Raw genomic sequence first — 20,668 nt, 5'->3', positions numbered from 1 at the left:
CCGTTCAAATGCCTCAATAGTATTTACTAACCATGAATGTTATGCAGCGCTAGATGCAAGAAAGCAATGGGCTCTGCTATCTTGGGCACAGAGCTGAGGCAAAGCAGTAGATTGACCTTGTCACAAAATACTTGCAGCTAACGCAGAAGGGACACAAGTTGAGGGAAATAGATACAAAGCACAAGTTAAGCGCATAGGGTGGCTAGTGTGACTGTCAGTTGTGCCAGAGGTTATTTTTCAATTTGAATGAGCTACACAGAAGACAATAAAAAATGAAAGGCTACTATGCATGGCAGGCAAGAAGTGGAGTGGAGGCGAAGAGAAAAGACTGAGGAAGGGGGACGGAAAAGCAAAGAGCTATTCAGCACGGTCTGGAGCAAACCCAGCTAACACCACACAAATGACTCATCCCTGTCCAGGCTCCTTCTGCAGCTGCTTTCTTTGGCTCTGCTCTAGCTGATCTCCCTCTCTGTGTCAACACGATGGTGGCAAGGGGGAAACTGGAGGGATCGCTCCACTTTTAGATGCCCTTTGACTGCCCAGAACCATCCTTGGACCTCACAGTGGGGAGAACATGCAGGAGCAAATGCAATGTGCAATACTGATGGTGCCCTCCTGCGCTCCCCCGCCAGCCCCAAACCCACTTTGCTATAGATCCCTGTGCAGGGTGAGAGGGAATAGCCCTGCAGGCTCCTGCTGGGGCAAATTCCCTAAGACAGCACGTCCCACCAAAGGGAAGATGGCTCCCACTCCTCGTGCGCAGAATCCTCCTGCCCTACTGCAATGTTGGGACTTGGCTTTTGATAATGTCAGGAGCTGCCACCAGCTGAGGTAAGCCAAAGGCAGCAGTAAGTTAATAAGAGCACTTGACATGAGAGCAGGAAGGTGGGCTTTTTATGTTTTATTTTCCCTCTGAGAGCCTGACAGACTGAAGATTGGAATTTGACCAAGGAAAGTCTTAGGATTTTCTTAATATATCATTCAGTTCACCTGGAACACATCCAGTTAATGAGGCTTTTGTAGTTGTGGATGTTCAATACATTTGCAAGTCAAGCAAATAATTACAATGCACACATACATGTAGGTGCCCAGTCTCAGGTATCCATGTTTGAACTAGGCATCTGTTCAAAGAATGATCTTCTCAAGACTGTAATTCTGCAGCTAGCCAAATACAAACTGATTGCTGAGGATTTCAACCACTAATACTATCAAAACAAAATTATTGTTCAATGCGAACTAATTTTCCTCTATCAGAGTTCACAGAAACACATAATTGGTTTTACTAAGAGAACACTGACTCTTCCGAATGTCTTTTAAATATATAAAAGCTTTCTTATAAGCTACTTTCAGTAAGACTGAAATCTAAAACAGATCTTTAGAAACCAGCTCTTTTGTAAGAATATGGAAAACAGATCTAAGGCTTCAGGAAGATTTTTGCTTCCTCATGTTGAGTATTTCATCACTGACCAGGCATGTTTTAAAGCTGTTTATTACCCTCTGAAGCTTCAGACTTCAGTCACGACTGTGGAGAAAATGTTTGCTAGAAACATTTAAAATTCCTGCCACATCTTATATTCTACTTTTTCTACAAATAGGCTTTGTATGTTGAGTACACTCAATATTACATTTATCACATGCACAAATAATTTTTTTAATCAGTTATCTGAAAATTCAGTTCTTATTTATGCAGTTTTCCATGTCCAAAGCTACTGATTCTGCATTTCTAGTAAAATTCCTGAGGATATTTTTCTAACTCTTTCAGTATTTTTTAGGTATCAGTGAAGTCATCAATTCTTGCAATGAAAACTACACTACTCATTTTAAAACATGGTAGGTAAAAATTTTGCATTCCATGCTGATCTTTTATATGAGCACTTCTATTGACATAAATAGAACTATTTGCAAATAAGAGCTAACAGCCTTTAATGTATAGATATTTCTCAAAGCACTGGAACAACTTCAGCATTAACTGAGCTTTGTGGCAGCCTATGAAATTTTAGCAGCTGAGTAGTATAATCTCCCATTTGATGCCAGATTAAAAGTGCAGAGAGTTAGTAATGACAACAATTCTGTGGGAAATAGAGAAGCTCTGAAAATTACAATGAAAATGTCTCAGATGGGAACTTGAAAAAAAGCATCTGTTTCTGAAAATACATAGTGATTTTTTCAAGTCACACTGTGAATCTGTGGATATAACTGAAAAGCTTCCCTTCCAGTCCTCTGCCCTAGTTGTTAGCCATCAGGTCATGCATGTACAAAACTTGTGATTCATCGGTGTCACATAACTCACTCTTCCTACTGGGCTTACAACATGGGAATTAAAAAAGGCAAAATGTCCTGTACTTAGCAAGCAGCAACAGGAGTAATTAGCAGGCTACTGATTATACATATAGGAAGGTTTTGGACATTTTCGCCCCTTTATTTTCATTATTCAGAGGGAAAGATTTTCTCATACGAGCAAGCTACTCTTACAAGCCTTTCAACAAGACAGTTTGCGGGTGAACCGTGTTTCTGGTGGAAAGGGGCCTAAGATGTCTGTGTGAAGATGCAGGAGACAGACAGTGTGAAACCAGCTCTGTCCTTCAGAAACGTGTGTTTAGAAGTTGAGGGAAACTGAGGATTACATAAAGCAGAGAAATTGCAATCTGAGTGAAAAACAGAGGAAGAGATGAAGTAGTCCTAAAGGAGATCAAAGAAATAGAGAAGGAAAGAATATGGATGATTAAAAAGTAGGCTGAAGTCTGTGAGACTGGAGGATTCTGCTGGTGGCTGGAGCACTGGGAAGGCACGGAGTACAACAAAGTCAACCAGAGGAACTGAGAAAATCAGAAGCAATCGAGGTAATGTTCATGAGGGCTTTGGTGTGCTGAAGATATCCACAGTGGTTACAATTTATATGACAGACTATCCATCGCTTAGCATTTTAAGACTTCAATATATGGAGACAAATAAGGTGGGTTTTTTTTGAGCAGTGTACAAAACTAACTTTAAAAAAATATTCATTTTAGTTCAGAGATGTGTTTTGACATTTGATCAGCAAACCCACAGGCTCTAGGAAGCTTAGAAAGTGAATCAGAAAGGGATACTAAGAGAAAAAGGAGGAAAAAAAAGATATTGAAGGTCAGGGAATTGAACACTTCTATTGAGAGCTTCTGCTTTAAATGTCCTCTATCACCTAAAAGAAGATAGAATCAACATTTGGTATTTAGCGGACATGTTGGCTAACAGACTGGAATAGAATGGATAGATATTAACACGTTCATACTACAACAAATACAGAAGATATAGCTTAGAAAAACACAGTGGCTGGTTGAATACATTTTTCATAGCAGCTCTGCTGGGGCTTTTTAGCAGTACGACAAACTAGGGAATCACAGTGCAATTTCCTTCTGAGCCAGCTGAGTTTACAAATAGTCTTACATGAATCTCTGACATGTTATGCTAAGCCTTTTGCTAAATGTTCTGCCCAGCAACCGATAGGTGTGATAAGGAGAATGCACTCACACGTATGAACTGAGGACTCCTTGTGTCCACAGTTGTGCTGGGACCACCACAGGCAACACCTCCCCTAGAACTGAGAGACGACTCACTCTGCCAACTACAAGGCAGGTAGGGAAGTGTTTGTCCTTGCCCTGACACAACTTGGCTGGAACATAAGGCATTTCCTCCTTGCAGAGGGCAGCACACCCAGCAGTGGTGATCTCCCAGAGGATCATCCCAGAGGATGCCTTTGCACAGCATCTCCCGGGCTGCGGCTGAAGGGCGCAGTAGAGCTCTCTGCTTGACCCCAGTCGCATTTAATAAAAGAAGATCTTTGCAAAAAAAAGCGTCTTCTACAACTGCCCACTGTTCCGTAAAAGCAAATGCAAATTTTTAGCTTGTACTTTGGGCTTTGGATTCTCTGTGCATTTGCTTAACTCAGGAAAAATCAGAAAATTTTGGTGGTGTTTTGCATAGGACTTCTTTGCTTGCAAAGCTAGACTTTTTTGGAAGTTTGGGCCTCTGTTCTCCTTTGCTTGGCCACACTCTCATTTATTTACACAAGTCTGGCAATTGCAAATGGTCTCTGAAGTAGTGGAGATTACAGTTTATACTCACTGTCATGAAAACTCAGAGCATAATGACTTTGTTTTTCTTTTCTCCTAGTGTCCCTTGTATACTAATCTGATAGTTTCAAAAACTCTAAAACTTTGTCCTTAGGATACTTCATGACTCAATGTACTTCCCTGACAGATTTTGTTCTCCCACCTTTCATTTTGTTTTTTTCAGCACTGACTGGCACTGATTATTATTGCTTCAGTTGCTTAAGCAGTAGTTTGTAAATTATTTTGAAGTGCATTGTTCCCGCTTCTGCTCAGCATCTAGTTTTAGTGTCTTTATCAAACTTAGAAGTATCATTTTCAGCATCATCCCAATACTATTTACTTTATCTTATCTAACCAAGATTTTAAAAGAGTTAATTCTGAGGATTTATCAAGCTTCCTTTTTAACAGCACTAGTTGCCAACTTTCAAGATCTTACTGAACCTTAGGTTCCTTTGGACCTAAATTCTAGAGTCAGCTGAAAACCTAAGACTGTTAGTTTTCATTTCAGCTAAAAAATTATGAATTTCAAGGTTTAAACAATATAACATATATTATTCCCTGACATTCCATGATTTTTAAACTCATGTCATCATCTCATGAATTCTGAATTCTATATTTTTTTCTGACAAAAATTATAACATTCCTTATTGTCACCTTAATTTCAATCTCGCGTCCCACTGCTCTCTACCTCCACCTTGAAACTTTCATATAGAACCTTTTGCAACATTTTAATTCATCTTCTTATTCAACCTTCTGAATTTCTCTGAGTCCTCCTCTTTTCACTAAGGAAAGAAACAGAGGAGCAGCTATGAAAAAAAAAAAGGAAAACAAAGCCTTGGGGCTCACAGACACCTCACTTAAAGCTGATCTTTCTCAAGCAACGTACCAGCCCCCTTAATTAATCCTCTCCAGTGTCACAAAAGCCTTCAGGCCCCCTAAATCGCAATTATTTGGAGAGAAAATTGCTACTAAGATATATAGAGGTGCATTATCTTTACTTGCGTTATTACAAACATTGGATATTTTCAGAGTTTAAAAAATGAGCTGAAGCTTTTGTCAGTTACTATACAGAAAATACATTTCTACAATAGGTTAGACTGCCAGCTTTATTTCTTTACAGCTTCAGGAGTAGGACTTAATATTGGACATCTGATAACAAGAATCCATCTGAATCCCTGTTTACAGACTAAAAAGCATGACCAGAAATGTGCTTGACTCATTATTTTTATTAATTAAAAAGTGCACCCTAAAATTCCATGTTACTGAGTGTTCATCTGCATCAGACCCTTAGACAAGGTACTCGTTTTGTGTGAGATCTACCTAGCACGAGGTCAAGACCTAAGTGGTACTAACACCCCATGCAGCCCCTTAAGAAGCAGGTAAGCAATGTCCAGGCAGTGTGTGTATTTTTTCTGCAGGGTCTCTGCCCTGTGCTGAGTTCAGCCCTGTTACATGAAGTGTTCAAAGTTCTAAGTCAGGCCTCAGAAATAGAGTACTCAAAAGCAATGCACTTTGGATCTGCCTCCTGGCTTTTAAGCCTTTAGGGTAGATTCTTCAGTACTAGAGTGTTTTGTCAATGAAAACTGAAGACTTCAAGTGTTCATACATTTAAGAAACTGCCCTTTAAGAAAACCGCTAAATATCACAAGACTCCTGATTACAATTGTGAGAGTTGGCAAGAATTGCATTCTCCAAGAAGCAGCTGAGACTGACAGAGATTGAGGCCAAACAAAAGCTCTATCAAAGAGGTAAACAGCACTACGAAGGCCCAAGCTCAGAAGAGAAACAGCCCTGGAATTTAATTTGGTTTGGTCTGAGTTCTAAAAGGTTAGATTAAGTATGTGATGAGGACATGGAAAAAAAAAAAGTGAATCTGAAGACAGCTAAGATTTAACATTCATGCTATATTGGAAAGGATCTGGGCACCATTATGGAGAAAAAATTAATGCAGAATGAGTTAAAAGTCAACAATTTACACATAGATTTTATAGATTGTGCTTTACTTCAAAATATTGTTAACATTTATTTAAATGCATCTTTTAAAAAAGGTGTTGTATTTGTCAAATCTGTACCACACTTCCCCGCCAAGCAGTTTTGCAATTCGTAGTTCATTGCTATCCCATTTTGAATGTTTGAAGTTAAAGCTTTCCATCCTAAGTGAGAAAACAAAATGCAAAAGCATCGCATGAGTAGCAATAGTTAGTGGCAATTTTTTGTCCAAAAGCATGGTATTGATACCCATGTGAATAAAAACCTAACACACCACCACCAAACTAAAGGTTTGAAGAGTTTAAAAGGGAATGGTTACTACTTTGCAAAACAAAACCAACCTCTGTTTCGTATATTAAAAGGTGGGAGGGAAAATAGAGGAGAAGTTTTGCAAAACTGCAGTTTTCTAGCATTTCAGCTGGTTAAAACTACAGGTTGGGAGGAAGGTGTAAGAAAGAAGAGTACAACAAAGCCACTTTGCCCAAATTCATCTCCTGTCTAACTGTCTTTCTGCAACTTTCAATTATTTTACTAAACAAAGACTTTTCCTAGGAAAAAAAGATCTAACCACTTTCAATTTTCCTTATTTTTTCTAGGAAGGTAGTGTTGACAAGTAGGGTTTTTTTCACATCAGTGAAAGGAGGCAGAGTGGCCTAACAACACTTTCCAATTGTGTGTAAGCAGTCCATCTTCAAAAATCCATCTGAAGCCTCACTCAGCAGAAACAGTGGGAACTCTCAAGTTGACCAGAACCTTTAAAAATGAAGATCCTTATTCAGGGCTCTAAGCAGAGATTTAACAACCTAACCTTAGGGACCCTTTTTTTAAAAAAAAAAAATCAACCTGGTCCATTTAAAGACTATCTACTAAAGTTGCCTCTTTTGGCATAAAGCACCAATGATTTAGTTGGGATTGTAAAGATTTACTATGCACTTTTCCTATCTTATTAGAACCAGTAATGGAATCCACTTAGTTGAATTTCTCTGGCTCTGAATGCATACTGCTGAAGAGTATGACATCCAGAGGTTACATTCCTGTCTACCTTTCGTTTCAGCTTTATAACTGTAGTGAGTGCATTTCCTTAAAACCCACGGATTTTAATCAAAGGAAAAATTATTTTTAATCTTACCAGTATTTAAAAAAACCCTAAGAATTCAGCAGTGAGGTTATTAGACTACTTTAATAATTTAAAAAAAAGAAGAAAATTAAGAAATTGTCAGAAGCTTGTAGATAGATGTTTTCTAACAAAAACTAATTTTTATGTAATTTGTTGGTTTTGTTAAATGTTTATAAAACATAAATTCAAAATAAACAGTTTCAATAAAGACCTTCACCGAAACATTTTCAGGAGAATAACTGTTTCTTGACCAATATTACTAACAATGCATACAAATTTGTTCTTCTCAGTATGTAGAAGCCCCATACATGGGAACAAGGACAAATTTTTGTTGTGCATCTATCACACAAAGACGATGATCTTTCTCTCTGTATCCTTTTCCTATTTTTTTGCTCCCAATCAGAAGAAATAACATAATTTTCTGATGTCTCCCTGGATGCAAATCTCCTCACTACTTGACAGCTGTCAAATCTGCACCACACTTGCCTGCCATGCAGTTTTGCAATTCATAGTTCATTGCTATCCCATTTTGAATGTCTGGAGCTAAAGCTTCCCATCCTAAGTAAGAAAACAAAATGCAAAAGCATTGCTTCTCACTACTTAACCTGTCTAATGCTGTACATGTGCAGACATCTCTGTCCTTACAGGTGTATAAAATGTGCTGGATTTGTCTTATTCATTCAATAAAAAGAAAGTGGGGGACATCATCTTGCCATTGCAGAGCCCAGCACAATGATGCACGTTTGCACACTCTTAATCTAAAATATCAGTGGAACAGCTCAGATGCTTTCAGTTCAGCACACATCTGTATGGTTTGATGGATCACATCTACAACGAGCTTCCAATGAATACTGTGCCACCTGCGACCCTCCAGAGCTTGCTTTTTTGACTGCGGCAACTCAGCCTGATTCAAAGTTCACCTTAGTCAATGGAAAGACTCAGCACCATCGACAGGACCACGCTGATCCGAAGCCAGGACAGGAAACTCTAAGGAAACACAAGAGCTACCCTGTTTGTTGCCTTGAATATTTGTTTAGTGTTTTGGAATTTACTGACTAAAGCTGCATGGAAGAAACCTGGCAGCCAGAGACTTTTGCCAAGCTGCGTTATTTTGGTTGTAACAGAACTCCTGAAATAAATCCAAAACTCCAGTGAGACTTCTGTGTTCAATGCCATAGCCTCCTTGAACTCAGTCAATCCAACAGTTCAGGATCAGCCTGAACTGGCAGATCTGCTGCAGTTTTGGCTAGCAAGGCAATATTATGCTAAGAATATGTTGTGCCCGGTTCTCCTCTGACTTTACATCTGTCTGTAGCCCACTGGATATAGTAGCCCATTGGATATAGTGGATCCAGTTCTGATCTACTCCAGCTTAGAGAAAGAGGAAAATACAACAGGTTTACTGTTGAGCCCAAGACAAAACTCCTGAAGGTTTAATTTGTTCAAGTGGTCGTCATGATATATTTCCTCTTGCTGAAACAAGCATTAACCGAAGTGGCCACATTCATCAGTTAATCGACTGGACAGAAGCGTAGTCCTGGGTTCCACATCTCATGAGTGCCTATTTTGTTGACTAAAATTCTCAACAAAAATACACCTTTGGAACTAAAAAATACCACACTTAGAAGAGAACCAACATGAAAAATGAGCCTATGGATGGTTCGGCTGGAGTTTGTGTTCATTAAGAGGGTTAACACAAATGTTCCTGATTGTTTCTGTTGTTTATGAATCTCGACCTTCAGAACAGCACTGAAATGTGCTGTCTCCTAAAGATGTTCCCCACCGATATGACACACACTTTGTATTGTTTCACTGCACACAAGCATTAATATCCCAGAGGTAACCCACCCTTCTTTTAACGGCTGGTGACAGGTCCAATGGCTGAGCAAAAATCAGTTGAAGGAAAGGGAAGTCTTGTCGGAAATGAGATTAATCTTGTAACGAGTGTTCAGCCCTGATAACCCATCTGTGCAGAGAACTGCTTTAACTGGAGAGCAATTAACCTTCACCTGACAAGCTCTGTCCAACCGTTATAAACAACATTAAAGGCACAGGATCCCCCTCTTTTTTCCCCCTTTACATAGACTAAACAATCAGATTCTGTATTCCATGAAAACGGGACACGTAACGGTGCCTTGATGGCAAATCACAGGAAAATTTTTTAAAGGTAATGGCCATATGGAAATAATGTGAAAAATGTCTCTGGCCACCACTTCAGTGAGTTGATCTGATTAGTAAAAAGCAACAATTTTGAGCACTTCCAAGGGAATACCTTACGCATGAGGGAAGCTGATGTGAATATGCCAAAGACTAACAATAATAAAAATGTATGCAAGTAGATAAGAGCTGACTAACCATGTCCGAGGAACATTGCTTTCAGGACGAAGCATGTATTTCCCTAACACCCCTCTGAACCCAAAACCGAGGGGCAACTTCCTAGAGCTTCTTCACCCATGGCCTTGTGGAAATTACTTGTCAAAACTAACTTCAACTAGCAGAACCCATCTGCAGTAACTGGGCTTTTGGGTCAGCTCCCCCCAGGACCGGCCCTCCTGTCCGACAGCTGGTGCTCCAAGCAATGCGTTCACTGCAGTCTCCAGAAGGGTCTGTAAATCCAACCTCAGATTCCCAGCCGGTTAGACCACAACATGAACTTAAACAACTGCCTTTCCCGCAGTAGTCTGAGGAGATAACTGAACACTGGTCTATTCCTCAAAGATGAAAAGGCCCAATATATATGAAGCCACAATAGCAAGGGACTACTCAACTCTGGGGAAAGGCCAAGATACCAATCTCAGTCACAGTGGCAGAAACCTGGAATGACTCCAGGGGAATCATTGGCAAAACAACACACAAAATTTGGACTAAGCTCCTGAAAAACTTGGGTGAAAGCCTGGCCCCAGTCAAGCCATTGGCCAAATACTTTTGACTTCATTTTGGCCAATTTCACTTCAGGTTTTATAAATCCTCATTCATTCTATTCATGTGCCTGAAAGCAATTATTCTGCAGTTATGATTAGCAATGGAGGTTTTCTGTCTTTGTTTACTTTTCTTTTACTCTAGGTTTCTCTTTTTCTTAGTAGAAGTTCAAACGTACAGGTTACTCATGGTTTAATTTCTCTGTAGAGTGAGGCAAAATTTCTATTTCGGTCATTTCGGTTGAATATGTATGTCACTGTGGATTGCAAGAGATGGCTGTGACTCTTTAATATATCCAGAACATGTTCTGAACTATTTGTTGGAGAAGTCCACCTCAAGGGCTAGTGAAACGTGTGTTTTGGTGATGCATACAAACAAGAAAAGGATGCAGGCAACAAGGAGTTGGAGGGAGGTTGCTTGCTCTTCATCTGACAGAATGACAATGTATTTTGAAGCATCCTGATTTGCAGTATTGTAAAATGCAGGGGCACTTTTCCTACCATTGCAGAGAAAATCCCTGATATTTCACAGTCCAACGGAACAGCATTGGTCCTAAATTTTTACACAAACAGATGTGTTGTACTGCGGCTTAAATGTTTAAATGGTAACAGGTAGAACATTACCTTTATATCAAACAAGAAGGTCTTAGATCTTTTCAGTGAATTAGATATTAACAGATAGGAAGTCCCTATTGAAAGCATTTCCTGTATTGGTAGTCCCTGATTTTGGCGACTTATCTGGGTAGGAAATGAACACAGGAAGTATCTGTCTACAGACTCTTTATCATCAAGGTAATTGCTGTGGCAGCATTTTACTGTTTATCAAGGTAATAAACATAATGTCTAAAAAAAGATGTTTTTCAACTCCAAAGAATGAGGTTAAAAAAAAAATCTTACAGGCTAGCATTGCAAAAATCTTCCATGTAGAATTAATATGCTGCTACTTGTTTCTCTCAGCACAACTGTAATTAGGGGTTTGTCAAACAAAACATTTCCAGTCTCCCGTGGCTTTTTTCCCAGTTATAGCACTGTTTCTCTGTATCTCGCTCTCTCATCTCTCTTAAGTCAGGTAGGTCATTTTGAAGAGTTCTGCCACTTCCCATAAATAGTTATTCACCACCCCTTCCTGCAGGTATTTGCATATACCCAGTCCTTGTAATCTGTTGTTGTATTTCCTTCCCATCTATCAGGCACTACTTAACCTGGCAACACATACATTTAACTAAGCAAGTCAGATCTTTTCCTAGTGTGAAAAGGTTATACCAGCCTAGTGACACCATTTCCCACCTATCAGTTGAGATATACACTCCAAATAAACACACATTGCAAGTGAAGGGAGACATCATATCATATCCATTCCTTCCACTCATTAATTTCCAAAATCCACCATTCCAAAAGACCATTTGCCTGGTCCACTGTATGTGGGCGATTGCTTGGTGTGTCCTTCAGACTAGCCTTAAAAAATCGCTATTACTCATGATTCTTTTTTACCTTTTAATTTTCAATGATATTTTTATGACAATAGTTGTCATTTTACTTTGAAACAAATTCAATTTATGACATGATAATTACCAGAAGCGGTAATCACTGGTTTGTACACAGTAGTTATTAAAAACCATTACTAATATTACCTGTTTATTACCCACTAATATCCCTTTCCTGAAAGCAATGTCTAATCTTTCTAATAGGATGACTATGTGCACAGTAAAAATCAGTAACCCGGTGCCTAAGGATGCATGCCAAGGAGAGAGATAACTTCCTTGTGATACAGGTTTGCAGCCTGAATCTCACCACGTTTCCTGAAACTTCTCCCTCTGTTCACTGTGATGAGTTGTTTACAGGATTATACAGTCCTTCTTTTAAGGGGAGCAGGGGGAGGGAATAAATTGAGGGACACAGCACTAGCCAACCTCAGGCAGGCTTGGTTACAACATTTAAAATAACCCCTTCAACCATAAAGACACATCCATCCTTTAAGGAGAGGACTGATACCTTTTTCATATAAGCGCTTAAAAGTTTCTGGATCGTTGTTGGTGTTTTGAACACAGTCAACATTTCTTCTATAACACACAAATATATATTAAAGACAGCAGGATGACTAGCAGAACCCATGCCATTTTGACCAACCATTGGCTTTTCATTACTGACAATGTGAAAAGCTGCTCATATTTCTCTGCTGTATAATTATCTATCAAAAGAAATTAATTTTTTAATTGTTAATGATGAATCTGATAGAAACCACATTGCAGTCAATTAAAAGATCTTTGTTAACCTGACAAGGTTTGGTACTGCATGTGATATTTTCTACTGTATCACCTTTACTTTGTTAAAATTGATAATACAAGTGATACCAACCCAGTTTTTCTTTTTCTTCTCTCCACTTTGCTGATTTTAAAAATAATTCTTTTGGCTTGATTTAGAAACTTGCATTATGAAGCCTACTTCTTTTGGGGTGAACAGCATTATATATTTTTACTGGATTATAAACTGTCACTTGCAAAATAAGTATCTTCTTTTGGCATTCACATTTCTCAGAACTACTTCTGTATTTATTTTTCAGCAAGTCATTCTCCAAGAGCACTTGATTCTTTTAACATTATTTCTGAAAGGCCTTTTGTAACTCATGAAACTTGCTGAAAAACATTTTGTTAAGAGATAATATAGTTCTTGTTAAGAAAAAACAAACAAACAAAGCAACTCAGTCAAACATACGCATTTTCCAGCTGTTCTTCTTTGCCTGGGGACTTAATTCTAGAAAGCAAAATCCTTATATTTGACTTCATTTTGGCATATGTAGCCACAAACCAGATTGAGTTAAATGACTGCTGATTAAAAGCAAAAGAAAACAACACAAAGATCCCAAAAATATCTTCTTCTGTTCTTATATGACTATTTCTTCCTTGAAATTGTACATTTGTATTTGAGTCAGAAATACTGTTTTACCTGGAAATAATTATAAGTCTGATTCTACTGCCTTTATTGGAACACAATTTTCATTAAATTGGTGGAAATTTTGAATTAGGGAGTGCAAGATCAGGCTAAGTGGTTTAAGGCACTCTTGCTGTTCTTGCTTCTGATTCACCAGAGCACTCAGGTGTGTGCTTAGCTTTCAGAGGGCTGTGTCATATCACCAAAGCCAATGGAAGTATTTACAGGCTTAAAGTTAAATATACCATTGGATCATTTGCTGACTGAGATGAGAACGAAAAGAGAATAATCTTTATAATTTTTTTAATGCAAGGAACAGAAGTACAAATTACTGTATTAGTTCTGTGGGATTCAGTGCAGATGCAGTCCTCTAAACAAAGACTTAAACATTTCCATACGCCAAGAACAGATTTTTTTTTTTAACTGTCTCCAACTTTCCTTGGCTTTAGAAGTATTTGAGTGAGTACTTAGGTTTTCTAAAAGAAAGTGGGAGAAAAGTAACACTATAGAGATAAGTACAGACTAAGATTCCTCACAAAAAAAAAAAAATCTTTTCACTATATACTGCTTTAATCAGTATATCCATACTCTTCAAGCCTTAGAAACCACAAAGATTCTCCTGTCCTTTATCAAATACATAGACTTTTTCTCCCAGAAATCATAGCTTCCATGTGAATAGCACATTAGAATTCAATAATAAAAAGTGGACATGCGCATATTTAGAAGTAAATTAGAGTAAAAGAAATATCCACAAGTGTAATCAATAAGTCATTGTGAAGCCAAGGTAACTTACCGAAGAGTTTTTCTAAGAATAAGTATAATTGCGTTGGCAGTCAGGGAGAGAAATATAACAAGGCTTGCTACATGGCAAGGAAGTAGAATTCTGGTTGTATTTTTCTATTTAATGTTCTTTCCTCCACTCTAGGATAATGGGAAAAAACCCAAAATGACCTTCAGGGTAAGTATTATTACTTTATCCCAAGGTAACACTTAAGTAATTTTTGCTCCATTCTATTAAAAAACCACCAAAAAACCCAGATGCCTAATTCAAAAGCCTTTGATATTTTCTAAAATTGTATTTACAGTAACTAGTGGGACGCTTATAATTAGCAGTGCTGTATTGATTTGATAATCCTCAGCTTCAGTGCTCTGCACCATTGTGCTACTGCACATATCTGTCCGATACTACTTGTGCCAGAAGGAAACGTGTCACCTTAGCACTGAAATCCTGACTGCTAGGAGGCTTTCTCTACTTGAAAAAAGTATTTTATCCTTCAAATGCCAAAAAACGTAACAGTGAGGTTAGCCGCGTACACACCAGGTAGAGGGAAGCGAATGCATTAGAAATATCAGCCCCCTGACTGCGTCCCGAAACCCAAATCCTGGCTGTGCAGGCGCACACCTTGTCCCACCACTCTCTTCTCCACAGTTTCTTATGCAGCCCTCCATGGAAGCCAGCCCTGCTCCTGGTCAGAGGGAGAGGTCCCCGGCTTGAGCGAGGGCGGCCGCTCTTACAGTGTAAAAGTCAGAATTAAAGTAAGCCATCCATGTCAGAGCCTAAGAAAAAGGCACTCCTGCATCGTCCTTCTTAGAAGAAACCTTCCACTGCGGCGCCTTCCCCATCACAGGGGAGAAGGAGAAGGGGGCAGCAGAAGGAGGGCAGGGGATGAGAAGAGATGTATCTCCCAGTAGAGCCACGCTTCTGACGTCAAACCCAGTGCCAGAAAACTTACACAAATGCTTGCCTTCATAGATACTGATTAGCCCCAGTTGAGCCAGCCTGATTTCTCATGAGCCCCGAGTGTCCCATGGGTCTGTCTGCAGGTTTGTGATGGGAAAAGGATGAATCAAACAGTCTTACTGGAAGGCCACCTTTGCATGTGTGTACATTTAGAGCAACTTCTACCCAGTTATGAACAAATAGATAGCCATTCGCAACCCAATTTTGACATTTAATGACTCCACGGCTTCCCTAAAGAAGAGAGTAAATTCCCGGCACAGAGATCCCAGGTAAGGCTTTCCACCTTCCTTGACCACAGCCTCCTGTCACCTGCGTTGGGATAGCTGGGCTACCTGTTGCCAACAGACAACACAGGCCATTATACTGAAATTGCAAAAAACATTTACTAAACGACTGTTTAGCAAAAGCACAAATACCCATTTGGCCTTCAAATGGAATTTCTTTATTTCAGAATCCTCTCAGTTAATTGACTTCTTTATGTATCTTTGGACTGACTTAGCTTCATCTCAGAGTACATTTCCTGCATCTGGAATGCAAAGCACCTGTCATTTCTTTCCACTCATTTTACATTTTGCACTTGCATAAATAAAATCCTTGCTTCAGCATATAAGGACTTCCCAGCACCCTGGGCACAAAATCCTCAAAGTTTTGGGGTGCATATTTCCCCCTGCAAGTTTCACGCTCCAGATGAGGAGACAAAAATGTACGTTTTTCCACTCAGGAGGCTTTGCTGATTGCATTGCATTACCAGGCTGTATAATACACAGCTGCACACAGTCTCTTCTCACCTTTGTAAGAGTAAGGTAGAGGTAAAATAATAATGATGAGATATTGTTTACAATAATTTACCCTATTATAATTCAGCCAATACAACATGTCAAAAATAAATAATAAAGAGCTCCTCAAAATGCATACAACATTTAATCTCACTGTACCATCATTTTTGACAAAAAATTTCCCATCAACATCGATAGTGCATTCTGATTAATAGACGCAACAGCAGCATTACTATCTCAGCACATAGCCCTTCTTTTAGCAATGCAAACCTTGACTCTCTGAACCTCAAGATTTTCAGAGTGCCTATCATGTCCTGTGTGCTCTGAAATGCACAGCAAAACCAAAGGGAATTCAAGTCTTTCAAGAGCTATTTAGCATATAATAGATACTGGCCAGCAATGCACAGGCGATTCAGATCTTTGTCTCTACAGATAGCCTCTTGAAAGCATCAGTGATTACAAAAAGAGAAGGTTCATTAGTCTTTTTAATCACATTGTCTTCAGGCAAGACTTTCAGATTTCAAAAACCATAACAAAAAGCATCAAATGATCTTTCAAATGTAAACATCTAAGCAGAAGTTACTGAGAAATCAAACTGCAGATCCACTTAGCTAATGGCCAGGCACAGCTGCTATTCCGTATCTCTTACTAAATCTCTGGCATTACAAGAAAAGTACAGAAATACACAATACCAAGAAGAAAACAACTACCTTGATCCCAAATCTGATAATACAACGCCGCAGAGTCCTGACTGTACATGCTGGTTTGCTCTTTACGGAAAATTAGTTTCACTATCACAAAGCAATTAGTTACAGTTATACTTCTGCAATTAATCACAGCTATTGCTATATCTGTAACTGCTATCTATTGCAACATAAAGAGAAGCAAAACCTACATAGATAGATAGATTTATTCAACTTTCTAAGTGACACAACCTGAAAAATTCAGCAAAGTCATTCTTAAAAAAAACAAACCATGCACTGAGGTGAATTTATGAGGCAATAAGAGAATTTTATTGTCCAAAAAATTAAAACAAAAAAGAACACACCCATGAGATCTTGCCGCCACCATTAAAATAACATTCAGAAAGGTCCCGAGTATAAGGATAAGAGTTTCTAGAAAAGCACATAATTAACACCTGCATGAGAGAGAAACAAGAGCTGGTGCGTCTCATTCCCGCTTGCTAATATTTGTGTCCCCATCAACAACAGAAACATTTAAAAGTATCCAAAAGGTTAGTGCTCTTAGGAACCCCTTTTTTTCCTTCCAGTGCACACCCTCTCCCCTTATGGCAGTCCGCAAACACATCCAAGTTGCCAGAATGATACCTACAAGAAATTTCAGAAGCTCTCATAAAAGGGCTTCGCATATGCAATCCACAGCAGTGAACAGTGAATTTAAAAAACCCAATTTTTTTTCCGAGTTTGAAGTTTTTAAGCCTTGCGGATGGTTGGAGTAGGAAAAAGGAAATTTACTAGGCAGTACAAAGGAAATCTTGTTGTCCTCTATTGTGGCAGTGGGGGTGTTGCCCAATTCTAACTTATCTAGGTTGATAAAGGAAACCAAAGAACACGCCACTGAAAAAATTCCAACAAAAAAGGTACCCCTTTCTTACCTTAATAGTGCTTGCCATAATGTGATCAAGATTATTGATTGCTAATAATTGCTAATAATAATTATTGCTTCGGTCTGACCAGAAAGAAGTTTTGATGAGGTTGTTTAGAGCGGATGAGATTGTGCTAACTCTGGGAAATGAAGTCAGCCAATGGCAGGAAGAGGTTTCTATTGGTCCTGGCCACTGCAGCTCGAAGAAACAGGATATTTGGGAGTGAAGAGATAAGAGTCCTAAAACAATGTTGTTTTTCTTGATGATATGCGACTGAATTTTTTTAATTTTTTTTTTTTTTTTTTTTTTTTTTTTACAAAAAAGTCAATTGCCTGTGACTGCCTGGGCAGGTGTGAGCTGATGTGCAGTAAGTGTGACATGCCACTTTGAGGCAGGATGCAGATGTCAGATGAAATGGGCCAAATTCGGCACTAGTTTCATGCAGTCTATTCACTGGGGAATTGCTGATTCAGGGCCAAAGCCAGACTTGGTATAAGCGGGTGTAACTCCAAATATGTTAATGAAGTCTAGCCCCGCTTACACCGCATCTATATTTGTCCATTAACCTCATTCCTGAATTCTTGAGCTATTGACACTTTCTAGCCTATCTGATGTAGCACATTTTTTTTGTTCTTAGAGAAGAAGCAAGTAGATTGGAGACATTCATTTCTTCTTGATGCCCCTTTCTTACTGAGGAAAGGAAGTCACAAAAGGACATACATTTCAAAAGCAAATGCTTGAATGCCATAAACAGTCTTAAATTTTCCACACTCTTTTTTTACTTCACAGCTCTATGCATGCATGAAAGAAAATGAGGTGGTTTCACTGGTGATTCCCTTTCCAGTTGGAGTGTGATAGTCATTTTTTATTCAGTGTTATATTTTTATTTGTCCTTTTGTAGCATTTGGCAGTCACAGGGCACGCCAAAACTACCAGCTGTGCAAACAAAATACCGTCCCTGTCCCAGACCCTTGCTTAGGAGTGCTAAACTAAAAAAAAGAAAAAAATAAATGGATGGGAATAAGAAAGGCAAAGTGTTTCCACAGTACCAGCCAGTGTAAAGTCCACACGTAAAGAACCACTCAGGATCCAGCGCTGGCACAACTCTCTTGCTCTTATGAGTCTCGCAACATTTTATGTTTTTGTAAAAGACAGCTCTTGGTGTCAAGAGATTCTGAGCTTTCAGCTAGAAGAGAAAAGCTTGAAAACAGGACTCTCGAAAATTGAAGGAAGAATTAAAAGAAGTCAGAATGTATTAATTTTTTAATAATCTTGTAATTTTTAAAAGCTGGTCCTACTCTAACTGGTTTATGATTTCTCAGTGCTTCCTGTAACAACATCAAACCATGGACATGTTGCTTGAAAGCACTGCAGCACTGGGTAGATAATTCTCGCTGTCATAAGGTCCTGCCCTCTGACCAGGGACTCTGCTGTGATAAAAAGAAGAAGAAATAGTGGTGGCTTGTCATAGCATTATTTACTGGAAGCAGATGACCTCACCCTCTCCCAGCGTCTTCCTCTCCTGCTCCTTAGGAAAAGAAAAGGAAATCTGAGCGTTGTTCTGTAACTGGTGATGACTGCTGGCATTCGGCATGCATTTTTTCCAAATGGTACACAATGACAGCGGCAAGTCCCAGCTCACTCTTCCCCTCCTATCCTGACCCGAAGAAGGTGAAACGCGGCCACGCACTTTTCCAGAGATGCACCCGGACGACATGAAGCGCTGCCTGCTTGGCCATCGGGCATTTGTCCTGCAGGCGCCGCTCCATCTCCCCCAAGGCAGGGCAGAGGAAAGGCTTGTCCACCTGCCCCTGCTCAGGGACATGGCTCTGCCACCCACGAGGTCCCGGGAAATCCTCGTTTCCAGGTGCCCCATGGGGACTGCAGAGCTGGAAATCCCTGGACACAATGGAGTGACACAGGACCGGTGCAACTGGGATCTGGCAGAGCTGCCCCCAGGAGGACCCTGTTTCAGGCTTGATGGTGTGTCACCCAGCTGAGCCCGTGTCCCAACTCCTCTCCAGCTGCCTCACAAACAAGCCTCGGGGCCCCGCTGGCCAGCTCAAGGGGCTGAGCAAGCCTCCAGCCGACTCCAGATCCTGACAGAGAGACTGGGAAGGGGAGAGCAGACACCCACCCTGCTTCTCCTCCCCGCTCTGGATCCTGAGGTGCCACAGGACCAACTCCCTGTACAAGTTTAGCTTGATTTTATAGTTCACTTTACGGGGTGCTGTTTTCTTCCACTGTAAAGATGACTTCTGGTCGCTTCAGAGCAATCCAGAGTCAGCACTGCCATGCAATTGTTTGCATTCTCCATTAGTTGGTTCATGTAGAAATCTGGTGTTGCACTGCTGAATGTCTTCTTGCAGTCTACAGCCACTGAATTACTGTGCTTCTGCAGAGTAGGTAACTTCTGGTAACTTTCCTATTTTCATTATGAACAGTATGAAAAGAAAGCAATTTACAGTAATTGTATTTCATGGGGATGTTGATTTCCTCCCTTTTCATCTCCAAACAATGAGCAAGACAGCCAAAAGATTAGAACCTTTTTCTTGAAATTTCAAAGTGTTGTATAATGTTTCAGTTGGGTGACTTCCACTCCAGTTAAGCCCGTGATATTTTGTTTTTTCTCAAATATATTGAGCGGCTTGAAGTATCAGTTCCAGCTCTCCAGTGGATGGGATCTAACAAATTCATTCACAAGCAGGTTTTAGTAATGATTCTTCTCCAGACTACCTCCATGTAGACAAACCTCCTCCTGATTTATATAAGGCTTTTGGAAGTATAAGACAGGCAGTATCAGACTCTGCTGAGCTCTATTAATATTATGTAAGTTTTACAGAGCCCACAGGCTGGTAAGGATTTTGCCATTTTGAACTGGCACATATTCTGGGCCAAAGAATTCAATGAAGTTTATTTGACTTTCAAACTAATACCCCCAGGCAGATTTCTGAGTGCTTACGCTTATGTCGATCCAATTGCAAGACAGAGCCTTGGTATTGTAAGGAAAGGAAAATATTGGGTTATCAAATCACCACCATCCAGTTGCAAAAGAAAAATAGTACAAACACTTCTACTATTTTTCTCTCTTCTCCATTTTGTTAAGGTTAAATAGAAAGAAAATACGTTTTTGTTATGTTAGGCAACTCTGTGCTATTGTCTGAAATAATGCTGTGCGAGTATGAAAAAATGTGGCTTGGTCAACAAAGAGAATGAAAACACAAAAAAGTATTAAAAAGCCACACAAGTCACCTAACACTCCCTTGCCCCTTAATTTCTCTCTCAGGCTTGTCACCCTAATTTGTCTGGGCTCCTTTCTGTTGGAATTTTCTTCTACATTCAAGCCTGCATCTTAATACCACAGAGCAACAAAACACTACCATTACACATGTGCTTAAATTTCTTGATCAAAACAGGGGGTTTGCACATGCTAGAATTACAGCTGTGCTTAAGTTCTTTCCTGAATACAGACAGGCTTGAACACTGCTTTAGGCGCCTTCTACCTTTA

The 20,668-nt window shown here is 39.6% G+C and overlaps 1 protein-coding gene across 7 annotated transcripts in view; it reads right to left on the bottom strand.

The window, feature by feature from the left end:
• The window catches only part of ERG (ETS transcription factor ERG), a 147,106-nt gene that overhangs the window by 47,573 nt on the left and 78,865 nt on the right, over nucleotides 1–20,668 (bottom strand). The window contains exon 1 of one of the 7 annotated variants that reach the window (XM_069785105.1): nucleotides 17,170–17,321. The exons of the other annotated variants lie outside the window; for them this stretch is intronic. Within the exon in view, the coding sequence (XP_069641206.1) occupies nucleotides 17,170–17,187 (18 nt within the window). The 5' untranslated portion in view covers nucleotides 17,188–17,321. Of the gene's footprint in view, nucleotides 1–17,169; nucleotides 17,322–20,668 lie in introns of those variants that run through there. 7 annotated transcript variants of the gene reach the window in all.

Source organism: Haliaeetus albicilla, chromosome 6, assembly GCF_947461875.1.
Source record: "Haliaeetus albicilla chromosome 6, bHalAlb1.1, whole genome shotgun sequence".
NCBI lineage: Eukaryota > Metazoa > Chordata > Aves > Accipitriformes > Accipitridae > Haliaeetus > Haliaeetus albicilla.
Note: the sequence above shows the minus strand (reverse complement) of the source record. Positions and strands in the feature narration are given on the sequence as shown.